Source organism: Ochotona curzoniae, unplaced genomic scaffold, assembly GCF_017591425.1.
Source record: "Ochotona curzoniae isolate NIBS_2020 unplaced genomic scaffold, NIBS_Ocur_1.0 scaffold_4505, whole genome shotgun sequence".
In the NCBI taxonomy this organism is placed as follows: Eukaryota; Metazoa; Chordata; class Mammalia; order Lagomorpha; family Ochotonidae; genus Ochotona; species Ochotona curzoniae.
Genome location: NW_024467118.1, coordinates 3457979 through 3474115, shown reverse-complemented (window position 1 = coordinate 3474115; position 16137 = coordinate 3457979). Strand labels below are relative to the sequence as shown.

Sequence of the window (16137 nt, the reverse complement as noted above, 5' to 3'; positions counted from 1 at the left end):
AGGGGTGAAAGGTTGAAGGGAGAGGCCCTGCTGAGATCTGAAAGCCAGGGCCAAGTGAAGGAGGGCGGGCTGCTCCCAGCGCAGACTCCTGCTGCCATGCGGGCGAGAAAGGCAGGTGCGGGCAAGGCCCTGCTGTCACTGATGGGTCCAGGACCCTAGAGGACCTGGAGAAGGCAGCCCCCTTCATAGTGGCTGGGAACAGAGTGGAGATGATAGGCAGGCATCCATTCAGTCAGCCCCACTTGCCCACATCCATGTAGGCATCCATTCAGTCAGCCCCACTTGCCCACATCCATGTAGTTAGTCCCACTTGCCCACATCCATGTAGGCATCCATTCAGTCAGCCCCACTTGCCCACATCCATGTAGGCATCCATATAGTTAGCCCTACTTGCCCAGTTTCAGTTACCCATGGTCAGCAGTAGTCTGAAAACAGTCAACAAAACCCCCAGCAACAGCTCATGTTTTCAACTTGTACACATTTCTGAGTGGCGTGGTGGAGTCTCAGACTGTCCTGTTCCTTCCACCTGCGACGTGACTCCTCACTGTGTCCTGTTTATCTGTGCAGTGTACACTACCTTCCCGCTAGCCACTTAACAGCCATCTGGGTCATCAGGTTGACTCTCACCATATCACACTGCTTGTGTTCAAGCCACCCTGTTCTACTTAACAACATCCCCAAAGCACAAGGAGGATGCTGGCAGTTTTCTCACAGTGCAAAGCTGTAATGGCTCTGGGTATTAGCACTTACTGTGGCTAACCTCTCACGGTGGCTAGTTTAGCAATGAGGCTGTCGTAGACATGTGTATGGTAGGAGTATTGAGTAGTGTTGACACACGAAAAGGAGGGAGAGAAGTAGCTAATAAGCAAAGAGTCTTTATTAGCCATGCTCCTGGGTGAGGCCCACCGGTCCACGGAGAAGCGGGCCAGGGGAGCCACGCCCTTCAAAGGCTGCTCGGGATTGATACAGGCACCAGAGTGGCGAGTAAGGTGGAGGCTTTGGAGAGTTATTTACAGGCTGTAGTGAACTTTGCAGTTGGTCGATTCTGGAAATGAGGAATATCTTCAGTAAAGCTCTGCAGCTGTGTCTGGGAGGGGCATGGAAACCACCCTGGGAATTCTGTTGTGCTCCTCCACCACAACCGACCACACTTCCCCAGTCGGCCCTACAACATGTAAACATAGTAAAACATCGGAGGCTTTGGTACTGTGTGTAGATCCGGAGATCTGCTGAGGGTCTCGGGGTGTGTTCCCACCATGGCTAAGGCCTCTCACACACACAGACACACCTCTCACGCTCTCACACCCTCACACATCTCACACATACTTGTCTCTCACGCACACACCCCTCTGTCACACTTACACATATGCACATCTCTCTGCCACAAAAACACACATTTTATCGCATTTGATGCACATCTCTCTCACATGTTTCTTTTTCAGATTGTTAATGTTCCTGAACCTTACCCTTTATACTTTTATCTTGGAGATTTCCCCTATCAGAATGTAGATAACTCCCTCACCATCCTGTTCCACTATGTGAATGTATCATCATTCCTCCAGGCTTTGGGTGAACTCATGAGTGGACTCATGGGCTCTTTCGTTCATTGGCTGTCACAGAGAAGGTGGAAGTGATGAATCATTGTAGCAAGTCATTAAGCAAAGCCACTGGCCCTGGATGCTCCACATTTTAGACAAGTAAGAATTGGTTGTGAGGACTCTGGCTTGGAAGTCAAGAACTTGAACCTAAAAGTAATACAGAAGTCCCCAGTCGGATCCCCCACTTCTTGAAATTTGTGAAACAACCTAGCCCCAGAGGTATCAGCACCCTGCCATTGAAGGCCTCCCCCTTTCCCCCACTTTTTTTTTTTTTACATCTCTGTCCTTTGATGCCTGACTAGCCAAGTCCCTCTGTGAAATCCTTTCTACTAAAGTAATTAAACTGGTTTCTAGTATCCCTACATACACCCAACTCATGGATAAAATTGCTCCTTGACTGGAGGAATAACTGTGTCTTCGAATTTATGAAACAAATGCTACAGTAGAGAATTCGTAGACACCAGGGCTGTGCTCCCCTGGGAAGTGAGCTGACTGATTCCAATGATGAGCCCAATGGGACAAGGTGGTTCAAGGTGACACAACTCCTGACCGTACCTGTGTCTGAGGCTGGCTCTGCTGAGGGGCCAGGGATGGACTGGGCAGGGGTGTATCTCGGGGGGTGGAGAGTCCTCATCAAGCTGTTCTCTCCCTTCCAGGAAGTCCACTTTGCTGGTCAACAATGGGTTTGCCATCGCTGCTGCGTTGTTGATGGCCTGTGCCCTCCAGGCTGGAGCCTTTGAGATGCTCATTGTGGGGCGCTTCATCATGGGTGTGGATGGAGGTAAGGCTCAAGGCAGTGGTGGGGGCTGAGTGGATTGGAAAGGAGCTCGGGCCAGACGACGTGAGGTGTGGCCATGGTGAGGACTGCGGGTTCTACTGGGTGTGAAGGGAGCCTGTAGAGGTTGAGGGGAGAGGAGTGTGAACTGGTTTATGGTTTGGTATGATTCCTCTTGCTGCTGTGTAGAGAAGAGTGGAAGGGTGGCCAGGCATGGAGCCTGGGACATTGTGAGGGTGGGGCCAGGTGTCCAAGGCACACAGATGGTAGCTGGGCCAGCAGGGGATGTGCTAAAGTAGACAGATTCTAGTAGCTGTGTGAGTGGGAAACCATGTGTCTCATCAGAATCAACTCAGCTTCCTCCCTCAGGAGCAAATCTGGGAAGGCATCTGGGGACAGCTCATCAGGATAATGCAGAGGAGGTGTGGGAACAAAGGGCAGTGGGGCTTGGATCCAGTGATGGGTCAAAGGGAGTAGCAGACTTGGGTCTCCAGAACTACCATCCCCCTGAACAGGGCACTTGGAACTGGTAGGGAGGCTGCCAGGACCAGGAGTCAAGGGGAAGAGGGACGTGGACAGGGGCAGGTGTTCGGATCAGTGGTTATGGATGCCACTCCTGTCCAAGGTCCTAGCTGTTCAGCAGTGCTGCCCTCTTCAGGATGGTCAAGTGGCCCTCGGTGCTTTCTACCCAGGGCCTGGAAGTTTCCTCGCAGTAACACCAACCCTGAAGCTGTTATCTGGTGACGAAGCAAATCCAGTGATTAGCGTGCCCTACTCCCTGTGCTTAGTTAAGTTGATTTTAGTGCTTTCAAAGCAGGACAAGGTCACCTGAAGCTGAGGGAGGGAGCGTGGGACCTGAGGGCACCCAGTGTTTATACTCCAGGCACTGCTGGGGCCTGGGTCTCATGCATAGCTAAGGACCAGACATTCCTGAGTTTGGATCCCAACTGAATCACCTGCCAATTCCTGCCTCTTTTTGCTGGCTTTGTGGCTCCGAGAAAGTCCTTCTTTGGACTGTTGTAATGAGAAGGTGGAATGTGTCTGGCTGTGTGAAGTGCCTGATACTTCCTGAGACCTAGCACGGACCTTCAGGGCAGGATCATTCCATTCTTAGGGAACCCAGGAAAACCAGGGGTACAAACTGAGCATCGCAGTGTGTCACAGGCAGACTGAGAGAGAGGTGAGGGACCCAGACGAAGGCTGGGGAGAAGAGACTTCACCAGCGTCCATTTTCCTAGTCAGGAAACCCAATCAGGGCTTTGAAAAAATCCCATTGCAGGGTGAGGTTACTCAGTTACAGCCCTTAGTGTGTGCCTTTGACCCAGAACTTAAAGGTCTTGGCTAAGACACCTGTGTCCCACATCACAGTGCCTGGTTAGATTCCCAGCTCTGACTCCTGATTCCAGGCTCCCACCAGTGCAGACTCTGGGAGATTGTAGTGATGGCTCAAGTCCTTGGGTTCCTGTCACCCACCTGGTGACAGCTCCTGCCTGGCTCATCCCTGGCTGTGGTGGGCATTCAGGGAGTGAAACAGAAAAAACGAACACACTCTCCCTTTCAATTCAGTATCTAAAAAAACACTGGGGGAAAAATAAAGACATTATTTGTGAGTCTTACATGCCAACAGAGGAGAGATGGCTGTAGGAAGGTGTCAGAATAACGGCTGGAGTTTTTGTAGTGTTTCATGGCTGACCACTGTGTCCTTTGATCTACCAATACTAAAAGGCTATGTTTTCATTTTCATTTAACATCAAGGACACTGAGCCTCAGAAAGGTGGCACAGCGTGTCTGTTAGGGTGAGGGCTGTGTGTTCACACTGCAGGTTCCATCACATACCCAGTGTCCTGCAGTGTCACCAATCATAGTCACCTTTCAGTGTCCCTGGGACACTGGTTCTAGAATTCTCCCTAGATACCAAAATCTGGCAGGTGCTCACATCCCTTTTAGAAAGTGGTACGTTATTTGCAAATAGGTTACTTACAGTCTATGCTTTAACTTTTTTCCGGATTGCATATGACCCTCAATACAATGGAATGCTATATAAATAGTGGACATTATTCTAGCCCAAAAGCAGAGCAGCTAACACTTCTTGAATCAACACTCCTACATTGAGATATTGATGTCAAAGGCAGTAGCTTGGCCTACTGCATCACAATTCCTGCCACAGATGCTTTTTTTTTTTTTTTTTTTTTAATACTTAACTATTTAGAAGTTAGAGCTACATAGGAAGAAAGAAAAACAAATCTTCCATTTACAGGGCCAGGCCAGGTCTCCTACGTGGGTAGCAGAGTCCCATAAACTTAAGTCATCTTACACTGCCTTCCCAGTCTTGTAACAGGTAGCTGGATAGGAAGTGGAGCACCCAGGACACAAAACAGGTTCCCAATGAATTAGCTGGCATTGCAAGTGGCAGCTTTACCCATATGCCCCAAAACCTGTCCCTGAGATGCATTTTTAAGAGTATCTTTGATTCACACTTAGTGGAATTTGTGTTTGAAGAATCTGCAGAAACAGAGGGCTGAGTGTTCCTGTATCAGGTTTTGCAGTGGTAAGACAAAAAAGGAGGGGGTGGTGGCTCGATGGGCTCATCCTGTTATTTGCAGTACCAGCATCCCACATGGACACTAGTTCTGATCCCAGCTGCTCCACTTTCAATCCAGCTCCCTACTTATGGCCTAGAAAAGTAGCAGAAGATGGCCCAAATCCTTGGGACCTGGAGGAAGCTCCTGGCTCCTGGCTTTAGGTCAGCTCAGTTCTGGCTATCTCGACCATTTGGGTGTATACCTGTCCAGTATGCCTCTTCTCTCTGTAATCTGCCTTTCAAATTAAAACACACACACACACACACAGTAAATCTTAAGAAACAAAACCAAAAATAAACTAACTGCTTCAAAGCAGCCATCACTCCAGTGAGCTTCCTGGTGAGGGTTGCAGGGCGGGCTGTTCCATCTGGGCCCTCTGCCTGTTCACACATGGCCTGCTGACTCCAAGGACTCCCTAGAGCAGCAGGAGGGAAAGCCCCCAACGGGCAGACACATTTGTGGATGATCCTTGAGCCAAAGCAAGGCTTGTGGCTGGGTCAGAGTCGGGGCGATGCCAGGGGGCTGGGTGCAGGCCAGATGAGCAGCCTTCCCTTCCTTGGCTTTGGCCTGGGCTGGCAGGGATTTCTTGAATGGCCTCCTTTGCAGAGAGCTGTCAGTTAAGCAGTTGATGCCGGTCCTCTTCTAGCCTCTAGCTGCCCTTCTCAGCCCCACCCCAAGAGTGGTAGTGGCTGCAAAGGTTCTTGCTGTTGTTTGTATTCTCAATTCCTCTTGTTCTATCTATCCTGCCTGCTTTGGAGAAAGGCTGGGAGAGCATGGGGTGCAGCGGAGACCCCCCTCTGTAAAGCGTGTTTCCGTGTCACCCCCGTGGCCACTGTCCTGTCGCTGTGTCTTGCCTACGTGGGGAGGTGACCTTTGATGCATGTCATTAGCTGCTTGCTGAAGTCCCTTAGCTGCATTCACAGAGGGGCGCCACTTTTATAAAGCTATGGGTTTAAAAATTTAGAAAAAGGGAAAAAAGGAATAAGCAAGGGAGAAAAAAGCCGTGCTGCAGTATCAGCAAGACCTGGCTGTCCTGCCTTTCGTTGCTCCTGCCGCACCCTCTCTGAGCAGAGGGAAAACGACAACAACTGGGTGAGGCAGTAGGAAGGCAACGCGAAGGGAAAAAGTGCTGATCCCAAGCCGAACTGGCTGTCCTGTGTGTCATGAGTCATGCACGGGCCAGTGGTAATCCCAGAGGGTGTGCGGGTGGCAGCAATGAGATTTTCTGATGACAGCAGGTCCTTGGGGAGGATTTGGCACCTGCTCAGGTGTACTTTGCCAGAACCGGGGAGAAAATAGGCACTCAGTTCTTCCCGGTAGCAAGCATGATAAACCAGGGGGCAAAGTTCACGCTGATGGTGAGATCAAACCAGGTGAATTACGTTACAGTTCTAGAAGTGAGGAGGCCAGCACAGGTGTTCAGGGTTAGAGGGCCTAGGAGAGACACTGCTTCCTTGCCATTTGCAGCTTCCAGAGGCTCGAGGACAGCAACTTGTCCCTGCCTTAACCCTCCTGAAGTCATGACTTGACAGAATTCTGCCCTGCTGACACTCACCGTGGATGCCTTGTAACTGAGCAGCCACGTGCACCTGTACATTCTACATGCGTCCACCCAGAGAGCTGCCCATGTGCGCATACTCCAGGTCCAGGCCATGGGAATGCACCAAGTCCAGCTCCACCACTGCTCTTCATACACAGCCCCACACACTGGAAGCAGGAAGACACAAAGGAAACAGTCTTGATTCCACTCACTAGCCGATGGGGACAGCCCAGTGATTACCTCTGGGGAACAGGAAGAGAAGTGCAGTCTGAGCCAGTAAGGCTGGCGCCATATTGGATGCTGCATTGTAAGCTTTCTTCTGACACAGGTGGAGTTCAAGTAGGTGTGATGTTTCATTTTATACCACACTGTAATGTTCACAGGTTAAATGTTATCATCAGTGAAATGCTGTGTCCAGATTTTTGCTGCATCCGATGTACAATAACACATCTAAGTTGTCCCTACAGCAGCTCTCTCATCTCCAGGGGTTCCTAGAGAACTTGTAACCCCAGTCTCTCCAGCTTTGGGGTTTTGAGAAACTTCCAGAAATCAGGCCAACTCTACATGCATTACACAAGATGTCCCCTCCTTCTCAGGCTGTGTTCTCCAGGAGAATGAAGGCTCTGGAAGGGCTGCAGGGCTGGGCATGTAGGATGGCTGCTGGACTTTCCAGGCAGGAGTCAGAGCACGCTGCAGCCCTGTCAGAAAATGCACTGGTCTGTGGGCCTCTCCCGCAGAGCAGAGTCCTGTGTGACCATCGCTGACCCTCTGTGGGCACCCGGTCTGTGCAAGAGCCGGACTGTGTCAACTGTGTTAGAGTGATCAGCCCTTGGGGCCTCATTCAACAGAGGACAGCTGGACACCTGCTCCTGGTCCAGTACTGGGCTCTCTTGGGGAGAGAGGGCTTCTCGAAGTAGGTGTCTGCATCCCTGTGACTCCTGTGACATAGAGGGTGCCTTGAGACAGCAGCCATTTAGACTCCACAGTTCCATAGGCCAGAGACCAAAGGAACCCAAGGCTCTTGAGGGGACCCCAGTCCAGTTCTGTCTGCCTCCTGGGTGAGTGCAGGAGTCTAGGGCGTTCTTGCTGGCTGCAGCTACTCTCCCCAGGGTTTGTCTGCATGTCTGAGCTTTCACACAGCCTCTCCAGAAGGTGACTGAGTGTTGGCTTCAGTGCCGCGAGCACTGGGGTGGGGAAGACAGTGCTTTCACAGCTGCCACGCGTGTTCCACAGGCATCGCCCTCAGCGCGCTCCCCCTGTACCTGAACGAGATCTCGCCCAAGGAGCTGCGTGGCTCCCTGGGGCAGGTGACGGCCATCTTCATCTGTGTCGGCGTGCTCACTGGCCAGCTGCTGGGTCTGCCCCAGCTCCTGGGAAAGGTAAGAGCAGCTCCCCAGCTGGCCACACCTGCATGTTCTCTCTCTTACTAGGCTCACTGTAGCCATTTTTGGGGTGTGCCTTGGGGTGGCAGGTCCCTTACATGTAATTGGAGAGAAGTTGCTGTCCCTTTGACTTTGGTGCATGATTTGGGGGTGTTCCTGTGGCCTTCATTCTGCAAGTTAAGCTCTCTGAAATGCACACAGTTTGTAAGGTTTTTTTTTTTTTTTAAACTTCTTGAATAGTCAGTGCCGTCACAGTATGCTGCAACTTCCTGTGTCATTGAATGTACTTGGATACCTTTCCAAGTTCAACCTCACCACTGAGTCTTTTTCTAAATAAATAAGTAATTACTCAGTCTTCTGGTTTTGACCTTTTGTTGTGGGCACAGGAAGACCTGGGTGTGAACCTCAGTTCAACTGATTGCCCCTGTGTGGCCTTGGCAAAGGGGAGCATCCTCTCCAGGGAGCAGTGGGGTGGGGTGACATTGAGGTTCCCGGAAGAGGCACCTCGGGGTGAGCAGGTGTTCTGGCAAGTGCTGATGGGAGTCGGGAGAGAGGACAGCTATAGGAACTTCCTGAGAAGGGGCATGGCCTGGGAAGTGCAGGAGCAGAAGGGGCAGTGAGCGCAGGGTGGCAGCAGACAAGGCCCTTGTTCCCGGAGGCACAGCAGCAGTGCTAGAGCAGGGGCCTGGCACGGGTCCAGGCTCAGCAGTGGTGGCAGGGAAGGATGTAGGCGGGGCTGGTGGGGCCAGGCGGGCGGCTGTTGGGGAAGGTGCACCTGGATGGTGCAGTGTGGGATGATGCCAAAGCTGAGCCCTTGGCCATGGGGATGGAGAGCAGCAGGTATATGCAGGACCATGGAGGAAAGGCAACCGTGGGACCTGCTGCGTGAGTTACCTGTGAGGAGGAGGGAGAGGAGGGCCAGGGGTCAGGCCTGTTTCCTCTGCACTTCCACAAGAGGCCAGGATTAAGTGGGACATGAAACCACTCATGGTGGGCGACTGTCTCAGGCTCGTAAGCTGGTCAGAGCTGGGAGCAGAGCCAGCTGCACAACCTCGAGACCATTCTGTGAAACACTTTTGATGTCATTAACACCCTCACAGCTGCTCCCGGATTAGCTCAGGGTACAGATACTGAGTGGTCAGCATCCTGGAGCTGATGCCAGAACCTAGCTGGTGTGCTATCTTTTTTAAAAACTTTACTTCTTTTAATTATTATCATTTTACAATATAGTTCCATAGATCATACATTTCCCTTATCCTCTCCCCAATTCCCTCCCCGATCACTGAGTTCCCCTATATTATTACTTTGTTCATACACAGTCATATGTCCATCATTGCGGGCATGGACAATGGCAGAGGGTCCAGCATCCTATTGTCAAGATGTAGTAAAGAGTTTCATTGGGAGTCCATCTTTGTCTGAAAGTAGAGATGCATACTGCATTGTATCCTCACATCTGGATATGATAGTCTCCATTACACAGCTACTATACATCCCCTTAAATGAAAAGCCACAAAAGAAAATCAACATCAGGGAGAAAAAAGAAATTAACAACACCATGAAGTTAGATAACATGCTACTGAATGACTAATGTGTCATTGAAGAAATGAAAATCAAGAACCTTCTTGAAGAAAATGATGCTACTGTATGATCTGAGTCATTGAAGAATTTAATCAGAAAAAAAATGTTTTGAAGAGATGAAAGTAACAAAAAAAATCAAAATCTATGAGATATAGTTTCTGCTGATCTTTGTTGGTAAAATTTGTCTCCTGTAGGCAACAAATAGATGGTTTTTGCTTTTTACTGTAGCCTATTAATTCATGACATTTGATTGATGAATTTAAGCTGTTTACATTCAGGGCTAATAGGAATGAGTGGTAATTTGGTCCTGTCATTTTAGCAATGGGTTGTTCATTGGTTTAGTCTTCTTTTGTCATTTTACTGGGATGTTCTTCACATTTGCATTTGGTTTTGGTAGGTGCTATTCTTCTCTGTCAAGAGAACATCTTTGAGTATCCTTTGTAAGCAGATTTGTAAGAGGCATATTCTTTTAACATTTTTTTTTTTACTGTGGAAGAATTTTATTTCCTTTTCAAAGGAAAGTTTTGAAGGGTACGTTATCCTGGGCTGACAGTTTTTTGTCTTTAGAATCTGGAATATGTTCTCCATTCTCTTCTTGCCTGTAGAGTTTCCCGTCAGAGATCTCCTGTGACTTTAATTGGCATTCCTATATATGTCAGTTGATTTTTTCACGTGCACATCTAAGGATCTTTTCCCTGTGTTTGATTAATGAGAGCTTGATTATCATGTGTCATGGTGAAGACCACTTTTGGTCAACCCTATTGGGAGTTCTGTGCCCCTCCTAGATGTTGTTTCCCAATTCTTCCTCTACATTAGGGAAATTTTCCCTTATTATTTCATTAAATACATTTTTAAACCCAGCTTCTCTTTCTGCACCTCCTGGGACTCCCATAACTCTTATATTTGGCCTTTTAATAGTGCCTTTCAATTTTTGCATACTCTTTTTGGCCTGATCCAGCTCTGCTTCCAGCTTTTTGTTTGTTTCCCCATGGTGACAGGAAATCTCTTCCAACTCTGAGATTCTTTCTTCTGCTTGCTTCATTCTATCTTGGAGACTCTCCACTGTATATTAACTTGCTCCACTGTATTCTTCTTTTCTAATATGTCAGCTTTCATTTGATTCATTTCCGGTGTGACATATTCCTTAAATTCCTTGAATGCCTGCTTTATGTGCTTCTCATTGTTGATAAGAAGCTTTATAACCAGTGTTTTGAATTCTGTATCCTCCATGTTCTCGATGCCTTCCTCAGTGAACTCTGAGGTTGGCATAGGGTTTTGTGCCTTTACAGGAGAGTCTTCAGAAATATTCATTGTGCCTTTGTCTCTTCTTTTGCTCTTGGACATTGTACTTCTGGTTATCAGATTCTTCTCCTTGGGGCAGGTTTCTAAGCTGTGCAATAAACTGTGAACCTACAGTTCAATTTTACTTATTGTAGTTGGTTGGCTCTTTGTTTACAGTCACTTGTGCCACTCCCTCCAGCGAGTTCCAGGTCTGGGTTCTTACGTTAGATTTCCACCATGGTCTCTGTAACTCTAGCTCCTGGCTCACCAGTCTGCAACTTGTGTGATACCATGCTGAGGCTGCACTGTTGTCTATACAACCTTTCTCCCACTTCTGGTTGGAGCAGGTCCCAGGATTAGGTAGACACCAGGTGTCCTATATAGTAAGGTTGTTGGTGGTGCTGATCTTGTTGCTGGAACCTGTTGGCTGTTAGGTCTGAGGGCCACACAGACCTATTTTGTCCTGTACAATGTCATAGTGCGTATCATTTTCCTGCAGGAACAATGCAATACACTTAGCTCAGTGAGTCTTGCCGAGCTTAGTGCATGCTCAGCTCACTGTCATCTCTGCAGTCTTAAATTCTTTGCCACACTGTATCAGAAATGTTGTTAAGACCAATGTCAAAATCTTTTTTCTATGCTGTTTTCTAGGAGTTTTATGTTTTCAGGTCTTAGGTTTAAGTCTCATCCATTTTGAGTTTTTTGTTTCTTTTTCCTTAAGATTTATTTATTTTTACTTGGAAGGGAGATTTACAGAAAGAAGGAGACAGAGAAAAAGGTCTTCCATCCACCAGTTCACTCCCCAAACGGCTACAACGGCCAGAGCAGGGCCGGTTTGAAGTCAGGAGCTTCTGTGTCTCCCGCTGACCTGGGCCGCCTTTCGTTGCTCTCCTAGGCCAGTGGCAGTGGACCAGCTGGTTCCTGCTGCAGGCCAAGGCTTGGTGTGCTCGTCACAGTGCTGGCCCCAGCCTCTGTTGTTAAAGCTGTGCTCCGAGAAGCAGGGTGCTGCTATTCTGGTCCAGGCGTTGTACTCATCTGCTTGTCCTTCAGGCAAGGGAGCTGCCTCGTGATGTCGCTGAGAGCCAGAGTTTCGTTTGCTCCATGTGAATCATTCATCTCGTTTACCTTCAAAGACAGACAGCTGCGTCTGGAGGAGTCACGGGGAGCCTGTGCTTCCACACGCCCTGAGACAGCAGGCTGGCGGCAGCAGGGAGGAAGAGGCTTCTGGAACAGCCAGGAGGCAGGACTGCAGGCTGCGGGCTGGGAGTTTAATCAGACACATCACAAAATATTGTGGCAGTTGAGCGGCTATGTGACATTTTATGCTTCCAGAGGCTATTTTTAAAAATCATATTAATTAGCTCCTTGTCTACCAAAGATTTTTTTTTTAAAAAAAGAGAAGGGGACTTGTATGAAAATTGCAGGCAGCAGCGGAGGAGGGACACGGGGCTGGGAAGGAATGATTTTTCCTGCTCAAGAAAGGCGTGGCAGAGAAGGCCAGGCGTTCAGAGTGAGTCTCTCTGTTTTGTTGAGGGCCACTTCATCTACGACCCCAGTCTGTCTTATTCCAATCAGAAAGACTGTGCTCATGTCCAAATATTTAACAAAGATACAAAGGAAAGTTTTGCCATGTTAGGAAAGGCAGCTGCTTATGGTACTGTTTTGTTGTTGTTGTTGTGTTGTTATTGTTTCTTTGTTTTATCAGAAAGGCAGATATACAGAGAGGAGGATTTTCTATCCAATGGTTCACTCCCTAAGCAGCCACAATGGCCACAGCCGAGCCAATCTGAAGCCAGGAGCCAGGAGCCTCCTCCAGGTCTCCAATGCAGGTGCAGGGTCTCAAGGGCCAAGGCTTTAGTCCATCCTCGACTGCATTCCCAGGCCACAGGCAGGGGGCTGGGTGGGAAGTGGGGCTGCTGGGATTAGAACCGGCGCCCATAATGGGATCCCGGTGCGTTCAAGGTGAGGACTTTAGCCACTACACTATCACTCCAGGCCCAAACACATGTATTTTAAAAGAGTATAAAGACATGTTCAGTGTTATCAGATATTCCATCTTGAAGGTGTATAACCCTGGCCCATACTGAGCACTTCTGCTGTTTCTGAATGTTCACTGATAGGAATAGTATTGAAATAAATATACATATTCTACCAAAAATGAATGGAAAATGGAATGAAAAGATAAATTTATGTTGATGAGAAAGTGACATATATATAGTTTTGCTGTAATATAAATTTTCATGAGCTTTTGAAGGACCCCATATATGCATGAATTTCAGGAATTTTTGTCTAAATTAACATCTTTCTTATGCTTTATACATGTTTGAATGACTGAGTGACAGAGTGGTAAAGGAACAACAGAGAAAGAGGGAGAGATCTTCCATCCACTGATTTACCTCTAGAAACACACCAGCCAGGGCTGGGCCATGGAAGCCAGGAGCCACATTCTCCTTCATGTGGGGAGCAAGAACCCAAATTCTCTTTAAAAAAGATTTATTGCCGGAGTCCAGCTCCAGCTGAGTTGGGAGCTCGAGAAGGGAGCGTGGAGTTGGCGATAAAGACCCGGACACTGTCACGTGGTGCCCTCTTGCTCAAGGAGAAGCTGTCCTTATTTACTCAGACACATCACAGGCCTCTGCACAACCGTTTGATTGCTCTGTTTTTACTTCATGACTAAGTGGGTGTGCACAGATGTTTCATTATTTTATTCTTTACTTCATGGTCAACCAGGTGTTCTTAAAGATAATTCTGTAAGTTACTATAATCAGTTTCTTTAAAGCAAGCAGTTATACATTCTTCAGTAGTGGCCATTGGGTGACAGCCAGGACTCCAAGGCCAAGGCACATGCGATTGCTTGCTAATCAGTAAAACATTCCTACAACATTTTATTTTCATAACTTATCTATCACTTAGTGGGAGAAATAGATCAAAAGAAAAAAAACCATAAAGATCTAAGACAAAAAGTTTCAAACATTAAATCCCCCTACAACTGCAGACTCCACAACCTCATAAACAATCAAACAATAATCAAAAGTCTATCTCTATGATGTTAATAAAATCGCCCTATATTTCCTCTAAAAAATTATGAAAGCAGCTAAAACAGCTACATTTTTTATGCTCTAAAGAGTTGCAAGGACAGGCTAACCTTTAAGGTCACAGTAACTATATTTTTTGCCATAGCAGTTTCTGCTCATACTCCCATCACTTCCATTACTTTGTAAAATTCTTATTAAGCCGTTTCCCAGAAGGCATGTTATATGTCTGGGCCAGGTTCTGAGGCAATGGTTAAGTACCCGATAAGGTGTCCAAAAATGGCATGGGCTTAATTGTGCTCCTGTGTGAATTGTCAAAGGCCCACTCACCCAGACATGATCAGTGACATTAACTCTCCAGCTCACATCAGTAGCAGAAACCGTCTCACAGGGGCTAACAACAGTGCCTCAATAGGTTACAGAATTCTTAGTGGGGTGCTTGAGTGTCCATGCAAAAAGGGGGTGAGATTGTCAAGGTGGTCAGAGAGACATCTGCCGGGCCTTGCCAAACAGCTGGAAGCTCCCCCGGGGTCCTGCCAAACAGGGGAGCTGTTCTCTTCACACCTTTATGCCATCCACACCTACTGCACAGACCCCAGCAATTTATTTATTTTAAAAGCAGAGTTACAGAGATAAATGGAGAGACACAAGGAGATCTTGCATCCAATGGTTCATTCCCCGATGGTGGAACAGTCAGAGCTGGCCAGGCCAAAGGCAGGCGCCAGGAGCTTCAGCTGTCTCCTGTGTCGGACCATCTCCGCCCCTTTCCCAGGTGTGTTAGCAGGGAGTTGGGTCAGAAGTGAAGTGGCACCTACCTGGCATGCTGTTGTCACCTCTGGAAGGTTTGTCTGCTATGCCACAGCCCTGGCACCAGAGCCCGAGTTCTTGGACCATCATTCTCTGCCTTCTAGGAACTTTAGCTGAGACATGGATCAGAAGGGGAGGTAAGGCTAGATCTCAGACCACATAACAGCTTTCCCTGGTGTTTGTACATATAATATGTTCTTAGCAGCACATAACACAGACACAGAAACACAATTGCAACTCATTAATGGTTTTGTGGCCTGATGTTGGGCATTGTGAAGTTAGTTCACTGTGACCATTCTAACAGTTGTCCCCTATGCGGATGCATGGAGCTGCTGGCACTTTTCTGTTCCTTTGTTTGCCGGACCCAGCCTCTTCTCCAGTGTTTATAACTGAAACATTGCAAATTGTAGATTTGGGGTGAGCCATCTTCTGCATAAATCAATCTTCAACTCACTCTTCATACAGTCTTGCCATCCAGAAATGGGAACAATGTTGCAGACAAAGAACATAAATTCATCTAGGACTGTGTATGGAGAGTCTGCCTCCATCCCCATCCTTACCAGCAGTGTGGAAGAGTGCACCTGTGGGCCCGGCATGATAGCGCAGCGGTCAGAGTCCTCGCCTTGAATGTGCCGGGATCCCATATGGGCACTGGATCTAATCCCAGCAGCCCCACTTCCCATCCAGCTCCCTGCTTGTGGTCTGGGAATGCAGTCAAGGACGGCCCAAAGCTTTGGGACCTTGCACCCATGTGGGAAACCCAGAAGAGCTCCTGGATCCTGGCTTCAGATTGGCTCAGCTCCGGCTGTTGCAGCTGCTTGGGTAGTGAACTGTTGGATGGAAGATCTTCCTCTCTGTCTCTCCTCCTCTCTGTATATCCGCCTTTCCAACAAAAAAAATAATAAAAATAAATCTTTAAAAAAAATAGTGCACCTGTGTTACCCAGAAGCATTCAATAACTCACTGATTGGCAAAAGACTTCATTCCATTCTGACCTCATCTTGTATTTCTTTGCTTATTGGCAAGATTGCAATGTCTATTCAATTCCTGTTGATGTTGGAGCCAGCAAGCACCACCAAGTCAGAGCTGTGTGCTCTCCCATTTTCAGCAGAGTTCAGAGTCAGCCTCCCTGAGCTGAAATCAGGGGTGCAGAGTCAGAGAGCTCAGCCCCCCTCTGCAGGCCCCTGGGAGGAAGCCCTCTGCTCTGGTGGCTCCGGGCGTCTTTGGCCTCATTTCGGCCGTCTGCCTGTGTGCTCACAAGATTTCCTCCACCTTGTCTGTGATTCGCTCTCTCTCTCTCCCCAGAAAAACATGACCATGGGTCTAAAAGCCTACAACAAACTTAAAGGACCCTGGTCATTGGATTGGGAGTCCACTGGCATAATCCGGGATAATCGCCCCATCTCAAGAGCCTTCATATAGAGATGGGTAGTTTGGTCCAGTGGTTAAGACATCACTTGAGACACTTGTGTCCAATGTTTAAGTGCCTGGGTTCCAGTCCCCGCTCCACTCTCAACCCCAGCTTCCTGCTAACGTGTACCCTGGGAATCAGCAGATGATGA

The 16137-nt window shown here is 48.2% G+C and overlaps 1 protein-coding gene across 1 annotated transcript in view; it reads left to right on the top strand.

Annotated features, from left to right (window-relative positions):
* SLC2A9 (solute carrier family 2 member 9) overlaps nt 1–16137 on the top strand; it is an 82920-nt gene that overhangs the window by 14163 nt on the left and 52620 nt on the right. The window contains exons 4-5 of the mRNA XM_040966316.1: nt 2255–2379; nt 7729–7874. Of these exons, the coding sequence (XP_040822250.1) occupies nt 2255–2379; nt 7729–7874 (271 nt within the window). The remainder of the gene's footprint in view (nt 1–2254; nt 2380–7728; nt 7875–16137) is intronic.